Source organism: Eretmochelys imbricata, chromosome 2 (assembly GCF_965152235.1).
Source record: "Eretmochelys imbricata isolate rEreImb1 chromosome 2, rEreImb1.hap1, whole genome shotgun sequence".
Lineage (NCBI taxonomy): Eukaryota > Metazoa > Chordata > Testudines > Cheloniidae > Eretmochelys > Eretmochelys imbricata.
The window spans coordinates 177767806-177793904 of NC_135573.1; the positions used below are offsets into that span (position 1 = coordinate 177767806).

Genomic DNA, 26099 nt, shown 5'->3' on the forward strand with positions numbered 1-26099 from the left:
TTCATCCTGCTGCATGCTTAAAATACATTTGTTTTATTCTGTGGTTCTGGCACCTGTGCTGGTATTTGTGGGATAAGGCCTTGATTTTCAAAGGTTTGTCCCACTTCCCACAAGACTGTTAGGCCCTGATCATAGGCATAGTTTGACTTCTATATTTGGGGGCGGGAGGGCCATTCCAATCAGGCCAAAGAAGCTGCACGGGGGAAATTCCAAGCCTGCCTGATGCCTGCAGTTGTGGGGGGGGGGCAATGCCCCCCTGCCACCCTTAAACTAGGCCCATGGCCTGATCCTGCAAATGCTTACTTCATAATTTTGAGTTATCCTACTGAAGTCAGTGGGATTGTTCACATCCTACTCATGCACTTAAGTGTTTGTGGGACCAGTACCTTTATATGTTATGAGTCTGACTTCACAGCATGTGTGGTGATAATGGTGTGAAGGCATTGTTTAAAAAGAACAAAGGTAAATAGTACCATACATCTAAACAATACCATATGATGTAGACAAGACACATTCAGGCAGTACTGCATTCCTTCCAGTGTTGGGCTGCCCTTTCAGAGCAAAGACTCCATAACTCCTCTGTTTAGGGACCAAGTTTAAGGACAGTACTTGAGATTAAGCCTGGTGATGGGGGACGACTGCCCATCCCTTGTGCTCTATGTGGGAGTGGTGCGGGTCCTTGAGGCTCACAGAGGAAGTATGAAGAGAAATAGTGGAAGCTGGCCTGGGGAACAGCTGTTGGGCCCCAAATCCAAGGGCAGTTGGACACCATGCAAATGGCATGGAGGGTTATCCTTTATTCCAGCTCCTAGACTGGAAGGGCAGCTCTGGTGTGGGAGCATAACTGCTTTATTATGAATTCCTCCCCCGTGTGTTTATTTATTCTTCCTCCTGGGGCACAAAAGGATGGGAGACAGTATTTTCCCCGGGGGGGAACTGAAATCAGAGGGGTATTTAAATTTACAGGGAGGGGTTGGAAAATGACTAAACTGGCAACACTGGGAAGGAGTGTAGGGAAATCCGTGATGGGGAGCGAGGAGGGGTGTCGCTGGGTGTGTTGCGATCTCTGTTACCTCGGGGGTGGAACAAAATAGGAAGGATGAGCTTTTGCTTTGTCTCCTCTCCTAAGGCTGGGCTAAGGAGCGGGCATTTTGCTGTCGCTGAGCTTCCGTTTCCCCCTTCTGAGGGATAGAGGCGGTAGGGGATTTTGCCGTACGCTAGGCTCTCCCTCGGGAAGGGGCGGGGATAGGGTTTTACTGTGTGTGAGTGAGGCATTTAAAAATCTCCCCCGTTCAGCTTGTCGGCCCTACTGGAGAGAGCAGCAGCAGCCCCCGCCTTGGGGCGGGGGAAGTCCCTGCTCAGGCTGAGGGCTGCGCTGGGTGTGGGGGAGACTCACGGGCTCCTCACGTGCCCTCTGCGGCTCCGGCTCATTGGGAAGCATTTCCCGTGAATGGGTCACAGCTGCTGCTGCTGCAAGTATCTGGGGGAGCGAGGACCCAGCCCCGCAAACAGCCTGGAGATGCAGAGGGTGCTGGGGACGCAGCTTCTCCCCGGTCCCCAGTCGGGGAGCGAGCAGGAGTCCCTCCGCTCCTGGCCCCAGCCAGGTTCCTGCGGGAGGGAGGCAGGGTCCCAGGGTGCTGCTGGTAAATGAGCGTGGCCCGGGGGCGTGCTGGCCCTGAGAGGAAAGCACAGCGGGGCTGGGGCTCTGCTCGCCCCTGAGGTTTGCCCAGGCTGGGGGTCTTACGCGGAGCGGAGTAGACTGGGAAGATGTGGTTGCCTTGTTTACCCGCAAACCGCTTCCACATGTTCGGTACTTGGGATCGGAGGTCTTGCTTTTCCCCCAGCCTCTCGGAGCTGCTAGTGTGTCACCAAACCACGCCCCCTCCAGTCCGTGCCGTTTGTATTCTGAGGGTGCATTGCACACCCTGCCCCAAATCCCTCCCCCGTGGGTAGTCACTGAATGCAGTGGGGGCAGGCAGCTGTGCGCAACTCGGAAAGCGGCGTGTAAACAGTCCCTCTGATGTGAGGGGGTGCACACACAAGCTCCCTTCTAATCCCCACCTGTGAGCTGGGGGAGGGAGAGGAATTTCCTCCCCTCTGATACTATTCTAGAAAGCTTGCAATGTGGTTATGAGCTCGAGCAATTAGGGTGATAGGAAGATATTTCCCCTCTCCGGCTGTTGGGGGTGACTTTCTCTCTTGGGTGAGAAGAACATTCTTTTTGTGTTTGGAATGCTCCTCCTTGCTCCAAGTGACATTTATTGTCAGGATAGTTCCTGGATCTTCCTACCTGAGCTCTGTTTCCCACCACTGATTCCCCTCCAGTGCCACAGAGGGGGAACCGGTTTGAATACTTCCTATACCCATCCCATAATCTTCTGGTGGAGCTAACTAATGCTTAAGTGATCAGAGTGTGGGGTCAGGTATCAGCTGTCAGTGGGTGCAGCTGCTGTTGCCCCACTTCCCCCCCCCCCGCCCCTCTCAGATCCTCCTGTTGTTTGGAGGGCCCTGGTGGCCTGCTCTCCAGAGAGGAGTCATTGACCCCACCATTGCTACCATCGTTGGGTCTCTCCTGGCTAGTTGGCTGGCTGCTGGTTGTGTCCTGGAGGAGGAAGGGGAGCTGCAGGACAAAGTAGAGGGGGGTACTGTTACTGGACTGAGTGACTGTATCGTCTCTGCTCCTGTGGTGGTGGTCGCTGTTTTGTTGTGGAGAGAGTGGGGAGCGGCCTGGTCAAGAGGTACAGCACTGCGCTGGCTTGGCTGCCCGGGCCCTGATTCCAGTGTGGTTCCTGCTCCTGTTCCTCTTCCCCTGTCACTGCTGGCCTCGGGGTGGTCTTGTTTCCTTTTTACACTGACAGCTCCTCGGAGGTGGTTTTTGTTTTCCCTTCTCCCTGTCCATCAGGGGCTGCCTTTCTCCCTCTGCTCTCGCCCCTTGTGCCAGGGATCAAGACGGGTCTGCCCCCTGTTTGCCCATCTCAGTAGGCTAATTAAGCCTTAAGTCTTCAATGAGCCGCATGTTGGCATGTGGTTCTGTCCACATGGAGCTCAGGACAGGGTCAAGGCCTCAATGTTTGTAATGTCAGTGTGCAAAGGGAACACACACATGCCAAATTATTAATGGGTCCAGCAAGTCACTTTAATATATGGCAGACTTGTCTATGCTTTTTTATTTGGAGTCTACATTTGCCTGCACAAAACCCCTGAAAGATGTAGAAAAACAAAACTAACACAAAGAACTGCACCCTGAGAAATTTTAACACTGCCTATTGTGACTAAATTCTTGTACACAAAATTCAAATCCATCTTTCCTCTGCTTCCTTACTTGAAGTGCAACATCTATGAACTTATCTATACAGTTTAAGTAGAATGGCTATAATGAATAAACTTTCTTTTTACTGATAAAGTAACTTGTAGAATACAATATTGCATGTGTTAGAAAATTTCAAAATATTTTGCAGATTCTGTGAAACTTATTTCAACAAATGCTTTAATGGACAAGCTGCATCTAAAATATGCACAAAAACCATGGATTGAAACTCTGAAACTTGTACGTCTTTGCATGGTAAGAAATATCAGCAAGTTTGTTGGCAGTTGGATAAGATGAGGGTGTTTGACCAAAGGGCAAATAACAGAAATGTCTCTAACTAATCTGAAATTTTTTTTGGACTTTTTTTAATTATTATTATTTTTTTTTTCAGGTGAAGCTTTTTCATGGAGCTTTCTTACACCTACGAAAGCCTGACTTCTGTTTCTTTTACAGCAATTGACATGGGTACTTTAAAACAGTGCAGGGCGTTGCTTTTCATTAACTCTTTTGGGCCAAATGCAGGCCTCATTAGGTAATCTTAGCAACTTTCATAATATTTCTTAGGGGCTTGAGGTCTTCACTCAGTTTTTGACTTCAGCGGGAGTTGGCCTCCGTAAAGAATGAGTGAGCCCTAAGGTTGCGACCCCACAACTCTTAGACACCTCCTTAACTCTACGCAATGTGAATAGTCCCAGTTAAGCATGTGCATAAATCATTGCCGGATTGGGACCTACGTAAGGTCATTCGTGTGGGACTGCGGGTCAGCTGGAAGGCTTCTACTTAGATTATTTTTTATAATTTTAACTTTTAAGGTACCAGTGGTTTTGGTTCTCCATGTTGGTTACTGAATTTAAGTGTCTCCTTGTATAAATAATGGTGGCTCCAGTACAGTCATGAATACTGCCTAGAAGTAGCAAATCACATTTGTGTCCATGTCCTCCTTCTACCCTCGTTATTAATATTTAACTAAAATATCCTCTTAACAAAAATGAGAACATAATTTTGCTGATTGATTTTGGAGGTTTCTAGATAGTGCCTGCCAGCAAGGAGGCTTGGAGATCCTAATTTCTAATTAACGTCACATTTTCAAATATAACTTGGCCCCTGATCCTGTAAATGCTTACCCAAAGAAGTCCTTACTTAGTGCTCATTCATTTTTTTTACTCAGACACACTCTTCCTGAAGCCAAGAACTCAAAAACTTCTGGATTGGCCCCTAGGAAGCCTGGTGAAAGTAGCTCAGATTATCAAAAAAGGCCTGCATTTGGCCCAAAGAGTTTATGGATAGCAGGCCTTGTGCTATTTTAAGTACTTAGACTGTTAGCTTTTTGTTCTCTGTTTGTACGGCACCGAGTAAAGTGGGGTCCTGCTCCACAGCTTGGGTTTGTAGGTGCTATGGTAATACAAATAATTAAAAAAGGCTTTATGTCAATTGCTACAGTATTAGGGTGTCAATCCATTTAGTTCAAAGGGATTACTCTCGAGCTGAGTATTATTATTACTCATGTGCATAAAGTACTCGTGTGTAAGAGTTTGCAGAATCAGAGCCGTGGTGAACTGCTTTCACCTTCATGTGAAATTATAAAATTCTTTTTGGCGTGAAATAGCTGCTGCTTTTATTTTGGATTGGGTTTGAATCTTTCTAATTCATACACAGAATCCAGTTTCTTTTTGACTGGTGATGTTTGGAATGATCCTTTTTCCTCCCCTATTGTGCTAGGATAAACCACCTCGAGGTTCCATTTGTGTTACCCCACATCATCCTTTACTCTCTTGCTTGGAGAAGATACAGAGGACTTTAAATGGTAACAAGATACAAGAAAATTCATAATCCATTGTTGAACATTCCATGAAATTGCCCGTATTCGGGGCGGGGGGGGGGGGAAGGTAGGAGGAGAGAGCAGTGTGGTTGGGCACTACCGCGATATGAATAGAGGCTTCCAATCAGGATTAAGATTCTATTGTGCTAGGAACTGTATAAAGACAGAGGGTAGATTCAATCCCAAAGACATTACAGATTAATATTTAGGTTGAAGTTGGGTTAAAACAATTCTAAAACCCTGATCTTGAGAATTAACTCCTTCCAATAAATCATTCTTCAAGCATTGGTTAATGTTTATTATTAATGAAAAATGTTATCTGTTGTATTATATACACTAGTTAAATCATACTTTCTGAAGCCAAAAATTGCCATTTTTCCTAAAATTAAAATCTGATTAAATAATTTCCCCTTTTCAGCTAAATCTTTGTCTACTGTGATGAACAGATTGGAATTTTTATCCAAACAAAGGGGGTAAGTTTGTTTATGCATTAAGTGTAAATGAAACAGAACTGCCTCAAATCCAGTGAGAATTACCATATGGATGACTTAAAATTTTTTTTGAACTTTCTTGACTTGACATTCTAATGGGCTGTGTTATGTGAAAGAAAAAGAGGATATGTAACTGTCCCCTCTTAATAGGGTGACCATACAGAAAGCGTGAAAAATCAGGACAGGGGGTATGGGGGGGTAATATGTGCCTTTAGAAGGAAAAGCCTCAAATATCAGGGCTGTCCCTATAAAATCAGGATATCTGGTCACCCTACCTCTTAATGAGTTATTTGTGGCATTCTTAGAAGTGGTTGTTCTGGTGGGGTTGAGGAAGTCATGCAAAGACTAAGGTAAATATTTGCTGAACACATTAATAATGCAAATCACAGAAGAGAAGATCATAAGTATATTCTCTGGTTGGGTAGTTATCAGATGCTAAGCCAAGGAACAGCTATTTTAGAGCAGTGAACATTTCCAAATAAAATAAACTAGCCTTCTTTCTTCACACAACAAAACTTCCAGGTATACAATGCTTTTTCCTTTTCTATAGGTTGAAATCTCACATAAGCCCCAATGGGACAGTTTGCTATTTAACATCAGACATGTTCTATGTAGAAGTTCAGTTGGAGAAAGATGGAAAGGTGATAGATGTAAAATTGGCTCACCCTGGAGAAGCTCCTGTGGTAAAGTTGATCTGTTTTCTTTTTTTTTTTTTTTTTTTTTTTTTTTTCAAATCATGCTCCTTGTGTAACAAAACATAATCTTGTTTTTATGGCTCTTTTTTCTGAAAGTGACTCATAATGGGATCCTTGTAACTGGCTGGAAAAACACCAACTAAGATACTTCTCTGCTACCAAACAAACTTCCATTAGACTGTTACACTAGCTGGCATAAATATACCTGTATACCTAAATGTATTGATAATGTGAGTCTAGTTCCTAGAAGACACGAGTCCACATAGCAATTGATACTTCTTGGAATCCTTTTTAGCATTCTAAATGACAGTGATTCAACAGGTAGGCAGGCTGAGCTATTCTCCTAGTTAGATAATGGTTTTTGTACTGCGTTTTACATCTTCACAGTACTATAATGTGTTGGAGGGAGCTCTTGTGAGTTTTGTTAAAATTCTACCACCAAGCATAAGGGAAGAGTAGGGTGACTTCTCTGTTTCTTTCTTCCTCTTTAAATATTGTCACATCCAGAACTTCCACCAGGTATCTATCCCTTCTTAAAGCCCTACAAAAGTTGAACACTTATGTTCAACATACTAAATATATTCCTCAAGTGCTAAGAATTCCAGTAAAGTGCAGTTTAATTATTGTTAAAACAACGAGGAGTCCTTGTGGCACCTTAGAGACTAACAAATTTATTTGAGCATAAGCTGTCATGGGCTAGAGCCCACTATGAGAGAGGATTTCTCAGCCATCTTCAATACACGTGCACAGATTCCTGCTAATGGGGGATTATTACAGGGGAGTCTTCTGGGAGCCCCTTGTTAAAATATTGATAGAACATCACTGTGTGTGTGTGTGTATATTAGGTGAAACAACCTGGTGGGTAAAGTGTGGAGGACTTTAGGGCTGTCAGCCCCAAAATCTGAAAAGAATACAAATTAACTCAAAATAAACAGGAACAAACGTGCCTAGTGAGGAAAATCGGTCATTTATATTGAGTTATCTTATTAAGAATGGAAGTACATATTCAGAAAACTGCAGCACAATAGATGCCAATAAAAAACTGGCAAATGCATTTTAGAAATAGAATTTATCTTGGGTAGTTGTCAGTCACATAGCCGCTCTTTTCCTAGTATTCTCATATTAAGATTCTAGCATAAGTAACTATATAATATGATTTTGATTTCTTGGAGGAAATTTTGTTGAGTAAAATAATGAAGAATAATGTTGTTGTCACCAGTAAAATGTTTACAGAGGTATTTCATAAAGGGTGCTAGGAAAGTCTCTGACCTTTTCATTTATTTTTTTTCTAGGTTTGTGATGATCTAGTACAGCTTCTAAGGTATAGACTTGCTTAGAATTCTTTGGCTGATTGGAAGGGAATTATTGAATAGTCCTAACCTATTCTGAAAATAATTTCTGAAACATTTAAGTTAGCAATGTATTTTAAAGGAAATAGTACAAGAATTTTCTCTTCTAAACATCCTAATATCAGTAAGCTACATTTTGCTGAAAACTTCATTTTTTTAAAAAATAATTTTGTATTTTTAAGTATGAAACCAGAAAGTTTTAATTTCTTCCTTCTTCTTATCAATGTCCATGTTTAAACATATCTATATTAAAAATATAAAAAAATCAGCTTTAATGCTTCATATTAGAGGGCTTTTTTGTGTTTAATTCTTTATAGCCTGTAAAATAAAGGGAAGGAAATACCTTTTGCCTGCAGTTTGTATGCTCACTTCTGGAGTAACTGCTTGTGTAAGCAGATGCGACTCCATTAAATTCAACAATGTGTATTGGCTTTTTCTATCACCTGAACACACACAATATGTGTATTTATCTTATAAGGACTGCAGGGCTACATAACACAGTTTAAACCCTTGTTTATCAAAGAGTGGACAATACATACAAAATTGTACAAATTATGGTTTTGGCTAGTAATGAAACACATGGATTCTTAAAATTATTTTCCAAATATTATTGCTACATAGATTAGCTTTTGTTGTATTCAGACCCTGAACTGACACTCCCTAGATTTTTTTTCTTTTCTTCAGTTCTTCATCAATCTTCTACTGTGGCAGTGCAAATAAATCAGAATAATCTGTTCTGTTTCTTTTTCATAATGTAAAGGGGAGAAAGGGTCTTCACATTTCCACTAGTGATATTTCTAGAGGATGTTGTGCAATGGATTTAAAAATTCTTACTGCCAAATATTTCTTGACCTGTTTAAACATTTCCTGTTCCGAAAGTGACCTTCATTTTAAAGGCCAGATGAAAAGCTCATTCGATTTTAAAATCTACTTTAAAAAACAAATTTGGTCAACTGCTCTTTCCAATGAGTATATTTCAGTGAGTGTGGTATCTCACATACGTGTGTATGTGTGTTTTTTTACTGGAATAAAAAGGACAAGGATGGGTGAGAAATGGAAGACAGAGGATACTTCTGCCCTTCTAGCTGAGGGCCTGCATTGCACATTGGTCATCTTAAACATTATTTGTCTCAAACTGAACGATTAACATTTTTAATTTCATACATATATCTAGTTGAGTTCAGAACTTTCTTTTTCTCTCTCTCTCACTCATTCACCTTTGGTAATAGTACCTTTATAGAGTGCTTCAAATGTTTTGCTCCCAAATTATGATCTTAAAAGATGTGTAGTTACAATATGTAGTAATAAGGGGAAAAGTACATTAAACCACCCCGCTAGAGTATACCATTCAATCTAACTCCATCTCAGATATTCATTTACTTTATGGTCTTTAATTGGCAAATGGTGGACCCTATTGTAAATGTTATAAAAATGGAGAAGTATTATTACATCTTTTACATTTGTGGGCCTCAAAACACTGGTGAAATAAGATTAATAAATGTTCCTGTGAAGTACGGAAGTATTGCTATCTCCATGTTTTAGATGGGAAAACTGAGGCAGAGATAAATTAAATGGTTTGCTTAAGTTTCTGGTTGGAGAAAGAATTTGGTCTGGTGGTGAAGTCAGGAGATTGAGTCATATTCCTGGCCCTAACGCTAACTTGTTGTGTATCCTCGAGTAAATTGAGACTCAACTTGCCCGATCCCATTTACCTCTGTGATTCAATTTACACATCCAGACTGTTTAAAAATTTGTCTATTTCACAGGGGTGTTATGAGATCTAGTGTGACTAGAAAACCTGGAGATGTTTTGTTGAAATAACTATCTGTGGGGTTCATTATATTATGGGGGAGTGTTAGTGCACAACTAACTGTATTGAAACGTCAAGAAGTGCTGTTTCTAGCTGATAAGTTACCTCTTCAGCTGTCAGATACGTATACCATGCGTGTTGATTGCTTTCATTGATGCATACTTAAGTAATGTCAGATTTAATTGCATTGCTTTGTGCCTTAGTCAAGACTTCACATTTCCTGATATATTCTTAAAAAAAATAAATTCTTAACAAAGTTGTGAGATGCCAAATACTATAACCAGGTTAACATCACTGTTTCTATGCACCATATGAAATATTTCCACCTCACTGTATAAAGCTGTATGGTGTGTTTCATTCATCCTTGGTATTTTGGCTGTAATAATAATTGTTCTTTATTGTTAGGATGAAGAATTATGATGCCTTTGGAAAGATTCTAGAAGGCCTGTTAAATCTGTATCAGATTCCAGGAAATAGGTTGTATCTCTTAAATACAATTATCATTTATTTGTCAATTATTTAATTTTTAATAATCCGTATTCTCTTTTCTAGTGACATGAAAGCTAAGGTATATCTCGCCTTGCAGTCTTTGGAAAAAGATCTCTATTCAATGTCCCTTCTGTACAGGTAATCTTGAGTACATAATGCCTTTGGTTCATATTTTTTTGCAATATGAAATTATTAAATTGGTATAATAGAATTGCTCACAGCTGTATACATGGATATTGGGTTTTCTCCCAATGGGAAGCTAGAAATCTTTGCCCTGGTGTCACCTGCTCTTGGTGCAGTCTTTCTAGGGGTCCCAGCTTTCTCCTACTGGTCCCCTTCAATTCACCTATAATTAGACCAGTCCATACATTTTATAACCTAAACTGAGTCTACCAACCCTTAACATCCAGGTTCCCAGGTCTTCCAGTCTTCTTTTGTCTCCTTGTCTGTTTCTTAGAGGCAGCCTGGCATGGTGCTGTTGCCCCTCTGCTATCCCAGGCCTTTCTGCCTCCCTTCTCCTTTCACAGAACCATAGAAGATTAGGATTGGAAGAGACCTCAAGAGGTCTAGTCCAACCCCCTGCTCAAAGCAGGACCAACCCCAACTAAATCATCCCAGGCAGGGCTTTGTCAAGCTGGGCCTTAAAAATATCTAAGGAACAAACTCATACACCCCTCCTCTGCCCCAACCCCCTGCATGCAATTTCCCCATCCAGATGTGGCCATCAGGCCAAAAAGTTTGCCCACCCCTACTGTAAGGCATGAATCTTATTCACCAATGGGCAGATTTGTCCTCTGCCAACCATGTGTCCTAGATAATAGGCTTCCTGTTTTCCTATCAAGCATTTAGCGGGGTTAGCCATTAACTTAGCTTCCCTCAGGGATTGGAGAATGGAGGCTACCTTATTCAGATGGGAATCCCAATTCTTGCTGTAAGTGACTGTCATTCAAGTACATCAAATGTTGAAAAGTAGCTGCTGCCCCATGTAACCTGGAGGGTATTGTCCTAAAATGAAATAGGCCGAGCAGCATAGAAAAAGCTGTCTTCTCCTGAGAGTCTGGCCTTAAGGGGTTCTGCTAGTACTCCTTCATCAAATCCAGAGTGGTAATATACTAGGCTTCTCCCAACCAGTATAAGAGTTCATCTACCCATGGCATGAGGTAGGCATCAGATTCTGGAACGGCATTCCCCTCTCTGAAGTCTATACAGAAATGCAGTGAGCTGACTGGCTTTAGAATCAGCACAATAGGACTCCTCCAGTCACTTTGGGATTCCTCTATTACCCCAAGTTCTAAAATGGTCCTGAACTCTTTCTTGATGATTTCCCTCAATTTGTTGGGGACTGGTCAGAGCCCTTTCTGTATTACTTTAACAAGTTCTATATTAATGTGATGGTGGGCCATGGATGTCTTTGTGGGGTGGTGCTGAGAATACTTCTGGAAAAGTGGCCACCAGTTGGAATGCCTGTTCCTTTTGCTTCAGGTTTAGGTTCTCCCTGAGGGGCACTGAGCTTTCTTTTAGGCAGTCATTAATTTAGGATACCAATTCTGGTTCCTCAGCATGATGAACAGGTTTTCCCTGGCTCTCCAGGGCTTCATCAAATTTATATGGTAAACTTGTTCCTTTTTTTTTTTTTCCTTTTCCCTGGTGGTTTGACTAAATGGTCCGCAGTTCCTACCTTCTTTACCACCTCATAAGGACCTTGCCACTTGGCCATTAGCTTTGATTCAGAGCTTGGAAGAAGTAGTAGAACTATGTCACCCATCTGGGAGGCATGCATTCGTGCCCCTTTCTTATAATGTTGTTGTTCCTACGCTTCTCTGCGGTTTTCGCTAGCCTATGCCCCCATAGCCTCCAGTCTGTCCCATAACTTTAAGATGGGGTTGGCAACCTTTCAGAAGTGATGTGCTGAGTCTTCATTTATTCACTCTAATTCAAGGTTTTGCATGCCAGTAATACATTTTAACGTTTTTAGAAGGTCTCTTTCTATAAGTCTATAATATATAACTAAACTATTGTTGTTGTGTGTAAAGTAAATAAGGTTTTAAAAATGTTTAAGAAGCTTCATTTAAAATTAAATTAAAATGCAGAGCCCCCCAAACCTGTGGCCAGGACCCAGGCAGTGTGAGTGCTACTGAAAATCAGCTCACATGCCGCAGGTTGCCTACCCCTGCTTTAAGACATAATTGTACTATGTGTTCAGCTCTTGGAACCTGGATTTTCCATGTTTCCCATACCAGGTCTCGTATGCCTCTTGCCCAGACAGCAGTTTGCATGGTGATGCTTGAGATATTTCCCTGATGGTGGAGAATAGGGTCAAGAGTAGTCAGTCCCAATGTCGAGTGCCTGGATAATGAATTTATTGAGCATTCTCCTGAGCATCTGATTAAATCTCTCCTCTAGGCCATCCGTCTGCAGATGGTACACAGATGAGCATAATGCTTTGACTTTCAGTAGTTCCCAGCCCTCTCTCATCAGCCAGGATGTGAAATTTGTTCCCTGGTCTGTCAGGATCTCTTTGGGAATCTCTTCCTGTGTGAAGACCTTCAACAACTCATTAGTGATAGTCTTGCCATTCGTATACTGGAGCGGCATGGCATAGTCCACAATAACAAGTATATGTTGGTGTCCAAAGTGGCCCTTCTGTAGGGCATCTATAAGCAGAGCTAGTGCTAGGCATAAGTAGATTAAGCAATTGCTTAGGGCCCCGAGCATCTTAAGGGGGCCCGCTGAACTTGCGTGTTTTAGTATTGTGTGTGTTGGGGGGGGGGGGCGCAAACATATTCCTGCTTAGGGTCCCCAATAGGCTAGCAGGGGCTCTGCCTATAAGATCAATTCCTACTCATTCAAATGAGATCTCCACCAAAGGAAGGGATACTAGTAGAGCCTGCTGGACTCAGTTTGTGGCCACTAATTAGCATTTGGGGTATGATGCACAGAAATTCTTGACTTCTTTAAGGACCCCTGGCCAAGAGTATCAGTCCAGGATCCTAGAATGTGTCTTGTCCTTTCCAGGATGCCCTGCACACGCAGTTGTGTGTGTGCTGAATTTAGATGCTTGCAATGATATACCTGGGGTATTAGTAGTTGCGTCCATATCTCCTGCGCTTGCGTAGACCAGGACAAGCAATACAACAGGTCTGCCTGAAAGGCAAAATAGGGGTATTCCTGTGTCCTCAGGGGATCCACCCTTTCATAGTCTTATCACTGCTACTTGCTGTCCATAGCAGTAACAGGTTATCAAGTCTGTCCTTTGTCTTCCAGCAGCTGGGAGGAAGCATCCTTCTTCCAACTTTCACTGGGCCTTTGTTCCTGTGTAGGCTGGGGACGAGAGGCTGGTGGGATGCCTAAAATGGTGGGCCTGTTATCTCAGGGAAATCTTACCCACAGACCCTAATAGGGCTGCCTGTAACCTATCCTGTCCAGAAACCAGTCAGCTGCCTGTGTTCTCCTGGGGATTACCCAATAAGGACATCCTGACTTGTTCATAGGTCTGGGCACTGCATCGTCAAGTACCCGGTATGCTGCCGGGGCATCCCCAATGAGGCGTGGAGCAAGCCGATTGCCCACGGGGCTGGAGGCGATTGAGAGGCCGTGGCCACCCTTTCAGAAGTTACCCAGAATGACTCTGGGCCATCGTTTGTTAACATTTTGGAAAGTGTCTAGATTGGAATGGCTCCCTGAAGTATGGGAGACACATTTCCTCTACGGGCGGAGTAGCAGCAGCTGGTGCTAGTTCTGCCATCTGTTGCTACAACTGTTGCTGGTGTGGAGCCATCTGTTCGAACCGTTGCTGTGTCTGCTGCTGTTGTCCTTGTGAGTCAGCCAGCCGTTGCTGGAGCTGATTTACCTCCATAGCTTGTGTGAATATAAATATATAACTACTCCTCTTTTTTTTTTTTTTTTTTTTTTTTAAAGCTTCCTTTTTCTGCAGGGACAGTTGAGATCAATCCCCAATTCTGGTACCACATTGTCGACTGCCCTTGGTGCAGTCTCTCTATGGGTTCAAGGTTTCTCTTAACTGGTCCCCTTCAATTTGCCTCCCATTAGATCTGTCCATAAATTAATCTAAATTGAGTCTGTCAGCCCTTAAACTCTAGGCTTGCAGTTGTCTCTTGTCTCCTTTGCCCAGTTTCTTAGAGGCAGCCTGGTGTAAGACTGTTGTCCCTCTGCTATCTCAGAACTTTCTGCCTCCTTTTTCCTCTCTGTTCTTGTGAAGCACTGGAATGGGTTACCTTGGGGGGAGGTGGAATCTCCTTCCTTAGAAGTTTTCAAGGTCAGGCTTGACAAAGCCCTGGCTGGGATGATTTAGTTGGGGATTGGCCCTGCTTTAAGCAGGGGGTTGGACTAGATGACCTCCCGAGGTCCCTTCCAACCTCGATATTCTATGATTCTTTTATAGCTGGGCTTGTTTTTCACCTGTGGGTTCATGCCTTGGCAACTGTGCAGGGGTATGGACATCCTGATTGCCTATAAACAGGGAAGACTCTTCTCCCATCTGCCTATGCACGGTATGGGGTTTGTAAAATATATTACAAATAGGCATTCTGAAATGAAGACAGACATATGGCCAGATTCTCAGCTGGTTTAAGCTCCATTGATTTTGAAAACAAAGTGATTTATGCCAGCTTAATATGTTGCTCGGTGTTTAATGAAATGGGGTTACAAATTTATTCATATTAAAATTGCACTGTATCTCACAGATAGGTACCCTTACAGTCCAAATGCATAACTTGTCTGTTTGTCCAGTTCTTAGACTTGCATGTCTGAGAGACAAGGTGGGTGAGGTAATATCTTTTATTGGACCAACTTGATTAAATTGGTCCAATAAAAGAGATTACCTCATCTACCTGGTCTCTCTAATATCCTTGGACCAACAAAGCTCCAGCACCACTGCACGTCTAAGACAGACTTGGCTATGCCATGAACTATAATCTTCCTTATCATTATGCTTGATAAATTGTCCCCTCCTATAGGTGTAGTTCCCAGTTTGGGGCCAGCAGAAGGGCTTTTTCTTTTTTGGTGGGGGTCACCTGGCTGTAGTGTCTGAATTTTGGGGGCAGGGTGCAAGGAGGTGTCCTAAGTAAAAATGCCTTAAGTGTGAGAGTCTCTGTGGGAATCGGGAGTTGTGGTTATAAGTTTCAAGATTGTGGAAGCTTTAACCTATCTTTCCCTATGTCTAAACTTCCACTGTGACTAAACTAAGCTAGAGAAAGAAAAATAAGCTAGAGCAGTAGTTCTCAACCAGGGGTATGTTTACCCCTGTGGCTACTTAAAGGTCTTCCGGGGGTACTCAACTCCTCTAGATCAATGTTTCTCGACCTGGGGCTTGCAGCCCCAAGGGTGGTCATGGGATAGGTTTAGGGAGGTCACAAATGCAGGGCTGGCATGAGGAGGTGACAAGCAGGGCAACTGCCCAGGGCCCCATGCCACAGAGACCCCCTGCGAAGCTAAGTTACATGCTTCAGCCTCAGGTGGCAGGGCTTCAGCTTCACTGCCAGGTGGCAGGGCTTGGGCTCCAGCCCTGGGGCGGCAGGCCTTATGCTTCAGGTAAGGCTCACATGTGAACTACAGGCTCAAGTATCATACTGAAATGTAAGTACAATATTTATATTCCAATTGATTTATTTTATAATTGTATGGTAAAAATGAAAAAGTAAGTAATTTTTCAGGAATTGTGCTGTGTAGCTTTTGGGGGCCTCACAGTCTATCTAAGCTCTAGCAATGAGATTGGAGGTGGCTAAGGAAAAACTTGCCACCAGACCAGTTTACACCCTTGTCATAAATATAAAGGGAAGGGTAAACCCCTTTGAAATCCCTCCTGGCCAGGGGAAATCTCCTCTCACCTGTAAAGGGTTAAGAAGCTAAAGGTAACCTCGCTGGCACCTGACCAAAATGACCAATGAGGAGACAAGATACTTTCAAAAGCTGGGAGGAGGGAGAGAAACAAAGGGTCTGTGTGTCTGTCTATATGCTGGTTTCTGCCGGGGATAGACCAGGAATGGAGTCTTAGAACTTTTAGTAAGTAATCTAGCTAGGTATGTGTTAGATTATGATTTCTTTAAATGGCTGAGAAAAGGATTGTGCTGAATAGAATAACTATTTCTGTCGGTGTATCTTTTTTGTACTTAAGGTTTTGCCTAGAGGGGTTCTCTATGTTTTTTAATCTAATTACCCTGTAAGATATCTACCATCCTGATTTTACAGGGGGGATTTCTTTATTTCTATTTACTTCTATTTTTATTAAAAGTCTTCTTGTAAGAAACTGAATGCTTTTTCATTGTTCTCAGATCCAAGGGTTTGGGTCTGTGGTCACCTATGCAAATTGGTGAGGCTTTTTATCCAACATTTCCCAGGAAAGGGGGGGTGCAAGTGTTGGGAGGATTGTTCATTGTTCTTAAGATCCAAGGGTCTGGGTCTGTAGTCACCTAGGCAAATTGGTGAGGCTTTTTACCAAACCTTGTCCAGGAAGTGGGGTGCAAGGTTTTGTGAAGTATTTTGGGGGGAAGGACGCGTCCAAACAGCTCTTCCCCAGTAACCAGTATTAGTTTGGTGGTGGTAGCGGCCAGTCCAAGGACAACGGGTGGAATATTTTGTACCTTGGGGAAGTTTTGACCTAAGCTGGTAAAGATAAGCTTAGGAGGTTTTTCATGCAGGTCCCCACATCTGTACCCTAGAGTTCAGAGTGGGGGAGGAACCTTGACAACCCTTGAAATTTGTTGAACAAATTCCCCCTTTTCCAGAAGCATGTGTGTGCGTGGCAGACGGGGATAGAGAGGGTGGTGCCTATGACACTAAGCACCCCTGTAGTCACACCCTATACACTATCGTAATAATCTTTGTACAAAATATGCCTTGAAGGGTATCATTTGAAAACTAATAACTCACAGGGCAATAATATCATGGCAAAATATATGTAGCAACATTATATGTATAGTTATGAAATCCACCTGTACATAGGTGCCGACTTCCCCAGTTCCTGGGGGGTGCTCAAGCCCCACTCTGCCCCAGGTCCTGCTCCCTCCCCCCGCCACCTCCTGAATGCTGCTGAACAGCTGATTGTGGAAGGCAGGAGGCGCTGGGAGGGAGGTGGAGGAGCTGATCCGTGGGGTTGCTCGTAGGGGTGGCGCACCCATGGAGTCGGCACTTATGTCCCTATATGATGTTCTTAGCACGTGTTCAAAACCACACAGCCCTGCCTAGGCAGAAGTTGTTAATAGACCTATCCTATATCAAAGGAATGTGTGTTTACTTCAATTTACATATAAGTAATAAACAGGGTCCTCCAGAAAGCATGGGGAGTAGATGGCAGGAGACGAAGCAAATTTGCATTTTAGTTAGATTAAGTTTTAGATGCATATTTTCACTTTTATTTGCTGGTAACTATTTCTAACTTTATCTCTTACACTTGAATTCACTTAAAATCCTATCTTCTTCTGTTAAACATGTTTCATTTTTTTAAATACAAACCAATCCAGTGCTGTGTTTAAACTGAACTGTTCAGTAATCCGAGTTAAAGTGGCAGATTGGTTTCTCCTGTAAAGAGTTGATAGTCAACATTCTTAATACCTAAACTGCCCAAGAGAGGGCTGGATGGTGCAGAAGACACGTTTTTGGGTAAATTCAGTACTGGAAGTGTGTTGGGGTCACCCTGCAAGTAGTAACCAAGGCTGCTGGAAGCCAGAGTGTGACTGGTATGTTGCTGACAGGCCGCTGGACCAGAGCTGCAGCTATACTCAGTCACTCAGGGTGTGACCTGCATACTAGCAGGCTGTTTGTGAGCAGCCCAGGTTGGGAGCTACAAGAGCAAAGCATTGTGAGGCACCCAAGATTTCAGGGCAGGTGGTGATACGACCCCTCATTGGTCTGGATTGCACCCCAGAATGTGACTCAGCCTCCTTTCTGGGAACCCTGAAAATTGAAAAGACTGTTCTGGAGACTTGTCTACTTGACTTGCTTCATCAAACAAGGTCCTGCTGTAACGTGAGAACATACAGTCAGACTATTTTTGCATAGTGTTTCCTTATTAAGAACAGTCATTTCTTTTTGAGCTAACATGCTATGTCCTCACTAGTCACCAATCTGTCAGCAAATATCCTGAGCAGTTAACTATGAATTGATGAGTAAGCTATTTGTATGGCTGGGTAGATCTTTCAGCCTGTTACCATTTTGCAGCTCATTATTAAATACTTGCACTGTACATGAGTTGAAGTGTGAGTCTTACTTGAGTACCGGTTTATCCAAGTCACTTATACTTCCTCCCACCTTGCCCTTGCAGTACTGTGTCTGTCATTCCAGTACTTTCATCACCCCCTCCCCCACCTCTTTAGAGCCAGGGGTGTACAAAACCAAAACGTGTAGGCTTGCTGCATATTGAAAATTTGACAAAGGAGCAGAGTGAGCCCCAGCTGAAGCTGGATATACAAATGTTAAGACCATGCATGATGCCACTAAGAGACATAGGGCAGTGGTGAGTTGACTGAGAGAATTTCTGAAAACTACCATAGAACTGCACAAAACCTAAAGCCAAGGCAATCAAAAGAGAAGAGAGAATATTTAATGGAGTGAAATGGCTTTATATTGATTTAAATAGCACTGTCTCTCTAGAACCACTGATCTGTGTGTATTTTGTAAAAAAATTAGAACCCAAGATGTAAACAGAGTTACGGAAGTACTTCATGGAAAAGCAGGACACCTTGTGCCAAGAACTGGAGGTAATTTTTTTGTTTAGATTTAAAAAAACAAACCCCAACTTGAGTAAACAGTGTGCCCACAGCAAAGATCCTTCAGTACTGAGCTGCATCATTAGCTATATTTATTATTTGTTTTGAAGTAATGCTTAATGGGGGTTCTGTATTCCTGGGCATTGTACATTTACAGTAATGAAAAGATGCTCTGGGGACCATATAGCTAGCATATTCCAGCAGCCTGATATCATACCAGCTTAAAAACAGTGCTGCTAATTTTCTGATGTCATGTGGGGAATTTTGGGAGTAACTATGAGACTCACCATAGTTGCAACAGTGATACTGTTGCTTGCCTAAAAAGGGGACTAACTCGAATTGATGGGTTTTAGCACCTTGTTCTAGATCATCATAGATTGTAGTCAACAGGGGCCTTGGGCTTTAACTGTCAGAATTCAGACATTTGCATAAAATGTATTGTGAATACACGTTTTTGCTATGCTGAGCTATTGCTCAGCTCCATATGAAAGTCCCTTGCCTATGTATTATTACTTTCTTTCCTCCCCCAAGCAGATGAGTCAATTTTTAAGAAACTTTATTTGTGTATTCTAGTTGGATGTTCGTTCCAAATTCTAACATTTAAATATTCGTATTAAGAAGAGAGATTAAAATATTGCTAAATTCAATTGCTAAATTTTCAAGTCTGAATATGAGGCTCTGTAACAATTGAAGTATAATAGACCTTTCAAAATATTAAATTGATTCTATACATTTCTCATTGAGATTTTAGCATTAAAATATAATTCAACACTATAATGACTTGAACATTACTTACAAATGTAAGTTTTTGAGGGTGTATTTTTACATTTGCACCCAGTTCTCTCAAGGATTTTTTTTTTTTTTAACTGCCAGCTCAAAATTGATGATGTTTTGTAGTAAGCAACTGTAATTTTTAATTCTACTTCAGGGACCCCTATGAACATTGAATATTATCTATCTCCCTATCAAGTTCTGGAAGAAGAGCTGAATCCTGGTAACAATTTAAAATAGCTTATTTTTTTTAACTGGACTTTAGTTGTTACAGTTGTAGTCTGAAAAGAATCAAGTATAGTTAAAGGGTGAACTCGCGAAGTGAATACTAGTGAAGTAACTATCTTTCTACAATATGAGTTCCCTTTTGACCAGAAGATTGCTAAATGGAATTGGAAACAATTTAGGGCATAGATTCTACTTCTTGTAAAAGTTTCACTACATCCAAGTTCATATGTAAAAAGGTTCCTTGTAAGTTGAACAATTATAGAAATACCATTCTAGGCGTTGGTTCTTCATGATTGGCACTAAGGTGGGAACAAATAAACTTGTAAACTGCTTGTTTAGCAGAGTCCAGAAAGATGCATATAGTTTGCGGCAAACGGAGCCCTGTGATGCACTTATTTCGTGCAGGGACATGATCATTCAGGAAACTGGAGACTTTGCCACTTCTAGGTTGCTGGTACTAATAAAGACGAGCATGGGAGCAACCAAAAGTCATTCAATAACCTGTGTGAAATGGAACTGGTGGTCTTTTGGTCCTTAGCGAAGAGATGCTCATGTCACAAAAGAGCATCAGCTATGATGGTCAAACTGGTATCTTTGGCAATCTGGGTTAAGGCAGTCTTTGGCTAGGTGATGTAGATCTTGCGTTGTAGCTGTCTAGGTTGTGCCTGCACAATAGATGACCTGAAATACACCAGGCCTTCTACTCTGGCATCTTTCACCAGCACTATGTTCATCTATATTTTCATCAGGGAAAAAAATGCACTGACTCATATCTGTCTTCTCTCTTCCTTCAGGCTCCCAAGTATGTGGAATAAAAGTGTTTGTAACTGTTGGAAGTTCAAACACAACACACAAACTTCCCATTTCTCCGTTAATTGTGGATTCTCAGACAGGAGATGGGTGAGATTCAAAGGCACGATTGACATTTCTGAACATAAAAATGGACTTTCAAATCATTGACATTAAACCCTCACATCATTTGTATTGATCCTGTGATCATATAATAGAGATGCAAACCCATTATTAGACAAGAGCAACACTACTGTATTGACGGCATTATCCGTCTTTGGAGTACTCTGCATAATCAGATGACTGTTTTCCCAAAAGAGTTTAAAATTATGTCCAAGTTCATATTAACTGTATGAATTCCATGGAATCACAGATCTTAAGATCAGAAAGGATCAATGAGATGATTTTGTCTGACCTCCTTTACAACATAGACCAAAGAACTTCATCCAGTAACTCCTGCATCAAGCCCCTAACTTTAGATTTAATTAGGGTATATAAATTAAGTGTATTGTAATTAAATTGTGTAATATTTTAAACTGTTTGCATGACCATTCCTAGGACAGGTTTCAGAGTAGCAGCTGTGTTAGTCTGTATTCGCAAAAAGAAAAGGAGTACTTGTGGCACCTTAGAGACTAACCAATTTATTTGAGCATAAGCTTTCGTGAGCATAAGCTTTTCATGAGCTTACAGCTCACTTCATCGGATGCATTCAGTGGAAAATACAGTGGGGAGATTTATATACACCCCTCACTGTTCCTAGACTTCTTGTCAACTGCTGGAAATGGCCCACCTTGATTATCACTACAAAAGGTTCCTTCTCCCCCCCACGCGCGCTCTCCTGCTGGTAATAGCTCATCTTAAGTGATCACTCTCGTTACAGTGTGTATGGTAACACCCATTGTTTCATGTTCTCTATGTATATAAATCTCCCCACTGTATTTTCCACTGAATGCATCCTTTGAAGTGAGCTGTAGCTCACGAAAGCTTATGCTCAGATAAATTTGTTAGTCTCTAAGGTGCCACAAGTACTCCTTTTCTTATTCCTAGGACAGCATCATTTAATCTGACTGTCTGAACAGGTAATACAAGGGGTAGGCTTGAGGGGAAACTCCCCTCACCCCCTACTGAAAATGAACCACAGAGCACCAATTTAAAGCAAGAATCCTTGTATACTGCTCTGCCTGGTTTTTTTGGCTCACCTTCCTTCTCTGTCAATCTACATATAGACTTTGCTTTATGACATCTAGTCTATACTTGCATTTTCCAGAGGGAGATCTTTCTTGAGGTGGAAAGAGTATCATCTATACCATTTTACCCGGACACTAAGAATCCTTGTCACACCAGTGTCTTCTTTAACAAGCTTGCCTTTCTACCCTTTCTTTCCCAGCAACCCTGCTTTTTTACCACTGACTGATGAACTCAGCATGGATTTGTCCGCTTGCTTTTTCTTGACGTTTCATCAGCCTTTTCCTATGTCCTCATCCAATATTCAAGAGATACAGAAGTTTACAGGCATGTTTAATTATCTGTAAGATTAAATATTTTTGAGTATTCTACATAGCTTTTCCTTTTTACCTCCCTCATGCTAATTTTGCAGGAGATGTCCAGATTTTCTACCTTCTCTGTGAAAGGAATACTAATCAGAGAATTTTCTATCAGCTCAGATGTGATTATCACATTAATAATGTGATAATCCATGTAAATGTGACCTGACATTGGATAAAAATATGCAGAGGGCCAAGTATAGAAATGACAATATAAGGAGGATGGATAGCCTTGTGAGTAAGGCACTGGACTGGGACATGAGAAATCAGGATTTAATATGAAGCTATGATAGACTTCCTGTGTGATCATGGTCAAGTTTCTGTGCCTCAATTCCCAGTCTGTAAAATGGGGGTATATACGTCCCTATGTTCTTTATGATGACTCTGTAAAAATGGAATGAACATTTTCCATGTCTCATGAATAATTACAAATTAATCCAGAAATACTAATTTAAAAATTATCTGGCTTTAGGAGTTCTGATTGATGGACTGAAGCTAGCTTCTCTTCATGCATTGATTGTTCAATTTACCCTTAATGATGAGTACAAGGAAGATCTGTCCATGAATAATTCTTGCTTCTTTGTGGTATGTATGTTCTGACTTTTGATACATGAAAGTCATTTTGCTCTTATTCTTTGTCTGCATTTATGTGGCTAAGTAAACACTTTTGGTCTGTCAGTAAGCAATGCCAATATTCAGGAATCCTGACACAACTGAATGTCCATCAGGGAGTATATTATTCCAGTTTTTTTTACCTCGGTCAACCTGCTTACTTTAAACAATTTAAGGCAATTTAACACCTTTGTAAAGGTGACAAAGGAGACACTATTTTGTGTATAATAACTGGAGTCATGTCAATTGTATGTGGTGATGGTGGTGATAAAGCATTTAGCCTAACTAAGTTTATCTCCCACTTTCCTTCTAATTTCTTCAAAAGCAGAATTTGTCAGTGACTAGTCTCAAATCTGAGATCCTCCAGTATATCCAAGATGCTTCCCAGCTAGATTTTCATTTTAAAATAGATCCTGTCACTCCATTTTAAATCTGATTAAAAATAGAATTCCTTACTGCACAACCATAAAAGTAGTGAATTTACGATTTGTTATAGTCTTTATTACGATGAATGGGAGAAAGAAGAGTGTAAAATATTAGTCACCCCTTCAGTTAATTTGATTATACATAAATTTAACTGATTTCTTTTTGAAATGTTTTTTTCTGAGTTTTGTTTTTTTTGGTACATAGTGGTTAAAATAATAGTTTCAGAGGTTTCAGAGTGGTAGCCGTGTTAGTCTGTGTCAGCAAAAACAACGAGGACTCCTTGTGGCACCTAGTTTGTAAATATGCAAAACAGCCTCAGTCTAGGAGCTAACATAATACAAACTACTTGAAAATAACCTTAAACATAAATGATAAAGACTGCCCAGATTTAGTACTGGTGTAAGATGTTGGCAGGACAGCCCTGGTAGATGAAAGCCTCTTTATCTACGGACCTGTGGCAGGGATAATTTCCCACATCATCCGCTTTGCTAGCATGCCTTAATTCGGAAAGGGGGAGAAGAGGGCACTTCCTCTACAGATAACGGGTATCTACATGGCCCATGTAGTTCTTGGTCGCCGCAATATGGCGGTTGTGCAGGGCAATGGTGGGTGAGTTTACAATGTGATAGCTGCAACCGAGATCCACCAAAGACCTCCTCTTTAGAGGCCACTACATATCTATTAGATGGAAATAACTTTAATCTCTACAGAGCTGTGCTGGATATGGGTGAGAGACTCTGTAGCTTATTAGCAATGCCCTAAGGCATCCAGTTTCCTACCAAGTGCTTATGTTGCACCTTCAAGAATGAAGACTTTCTTTCTAGAAAAATAAGCTTATTAAATTAAGTGCTGACCTTTTTGGAGCTTACACAGGGAGGGTCTTCCTCTCTCTCTCTGGACACAGGGTAAAAGGTTCTACACCTGACCCTGCTCAATTGCTCCTTAATATGAACTCAATTAAGTGCACTGCCCTGCTCTTAAAGCAGCAGCTCCCATTTGACCAAGACAGAAACAGTAAGGTTATGTCTACACAGCAAATGAAGGTGTGATTGTAGTTGGGTAATAATAGTGAAGACAAGGCAGCATGGACTTCAGTGTCAAATAACAACCCAAGTAGGGTCTCCAGAGGGCTAGGTCTAGGGTCTCCAGAGGGCTTGTGCTAAGGTGGGCTAAGATGCCGCATCTTGACTACCACTGTTACTTATGCTAGTGTGGATTTTCTTTTGCTTGCTACAATCATACTTTATTTGCTACACAAATATGCTCTAAAATTACATTAAAACAAATATTACATCTAAATAAACTTCCAAATACGTTTTGGAACATAAAATGGCTTCAACAATTATTCCAGAGTCTTTACACTAAAAAGGTCATATCACCTTTTTCCCCTCAAATGAGTCACTAGATGGGTTTGAACCCGCACCCTTTATATCGGCCCATGAACTTCTTCTAGTTTGGCTATAGGAGCAATTCAGTGCCAGAAACAAGTTATTTGGTAGTTGGACCACCCCAAGGTGGTAGATGCAATACATGATCTGCCAGTCAGTTACACGATTGTTTGAGAGACAGTATGGAACACTGGCATGACTGGGGCCCTAGTGGAGGCCAGCTATGGTCACTCAGTTAGGGTGAAGTGCAAAGAATGGGGCAGACAATCCTCATAAAGCTGGTGGATATTCCAATACTTAGATTTACCAAGCCAGCATAAAACAGCTTCTTTATTACCTTCCTGGTAACTCAGAAGTCCAAACAACACAGTTCCCTTAAAGTGATCCAGCCTCAGGTTTCCCTCCAGGTACCCATGTCAAATATGATGATCATTTCTGTAAATGTTATTTCATCATATAAAAGAAAAGGTTCTACCAATGCCAAAGGATCGGACACATGACCTCCCAAGTTATTGAATATTCTAGATCTTACCCAAATACACACTACAGCCACTTCTTACTAACTAAATTAAACTTTTTTTAAAAAACAAAAGAGAGAGTATGGTTAAAAGATCAATATACATACAGACATGAGTTCAATTCATTTAGATGCAGATTCATAGCAGAGATGATGAGCTTTGTAGTTGCAAAGAGTTCTTTTAGAAATAGTTCATAGGTTATTGTCCAATGTCCAAGTATCATATTCAGGACGTACCAGCATAACTGGGACCTGAGTCTTCCCCTGATGAAGCCTAAGCAGATTTGAGATGACAGAATTGGGACCCAAGGATCTTTTATACAATTTCATGTCTTTTGACAAGTTGGAGTTCAAAAGGTAATTAGCATGACTTTGAGGGAGGTCCATCACCGGTACTTGGCTATAGAATTAACATAAGGCAATTTGTTTGTTCCTCCACCATTCACAGATTATTTGCTATACATTTCAAAAAGAGATGAATACAGAGCTATCCTGTGTTTACAATTCATTTAAATGCTAGGATTTTCTTTTGATCTCTGAATTATCAGAATACAGCGTAGATAGGGACTGTTGATTCCATTGTCGGCCCTACTCATACATACGTAAATACACAAAAACACAAACATCTCCCCACATGTCTTTTGAAGGTTATTTATTTTGCAGGATCTTTCACCCTTTCTAGCCATGCGTCAGAACTGGTTATCAGGATTCCTGACTCTGGGGAAAGTGTGCTAAAGAGATAGCACAGCTAAGCACATTCCTTCTGAAAGGCAGTATGGGAAAGTGAATGAGATTAGGGTCTGTCAGGTGAGAGCAGTCTGTTCATGGCTCGGCCTGAAATGTCCTCTCTTTCTGTTATTTTACCTGTATAATGACTGACTGATACTAGGTTCTCCTAAATTAAAAGTAAAAGGCTGTTAATTTCTCTCTGACTTTCACTGCCGTTATAAGAACAACTGAGACTAGAACTCATGGTCTCTTGGCGTGAAGCTCAGTGCAGATTATCCTGTGTTAAAAGGTATTTTGCAGGAGAGGGGCTTGGTCTCAGTTGACTCAGTTTCTGAGTGATATTTTCCAGGTGCAACCAGGGATTTCAGATTTGACAAATGTGTGCCCCACAAAAGACTTTTTTGGTACCAGA

The 26099-nt window shown here is 41.6% G+C and overlaps 1 protein-coding gene across 1 annotated transcript in view; it reads left to right on the plus strand.

Moving 5' to 3' along the window:
* The first annotated feature begins 416 nt into the window (after positions 1-416).
* Positions 417-26099, plus strand: part of LOC144260164 (mediator of RNA polymerase II transcription subunit 1-like) — a 31572-nt gene continuing 5889 nt past the window's right edge. Inside the window, exons 1-13 of the mRNA XM_077808721.1 lie at positions 417-462; positions 3459-3562; positions 5027-5111; positions 5545-5599; positions 6168-6300; positions 7605-7633; positions 9877-9948; positions 10024-10098; positions 18604-18674; positions 19612-19677; positions 20477-20582; positions 21859-21983; positions 22488-22600. Coding sequence (XP_077664847.1) covers positions 417-462; positions 3459-3562; positions 5027-5111; positions 5545-5599; positions 6168-6300; positions 7605-7633; positions 9877-9948; positions 10024-10098; positions 18604-18674; positions 19612-19677; positions 20477-20582; positions 21859-21983; positions 22488-22600 — 1080 coding nt within the window. The remainder of the gene's footprint in view (positions 463-3458; positions 3563-5026; positions 5112-5544; positions 5600-6167; positions 6301-7604; positions 7634-9876; positions 9949-10023; positions 10099-18603; positions 18675-19611; positions 19678-20476; positions 20583-21858; positions 21984-22487; positions 22601-26099) is intronic.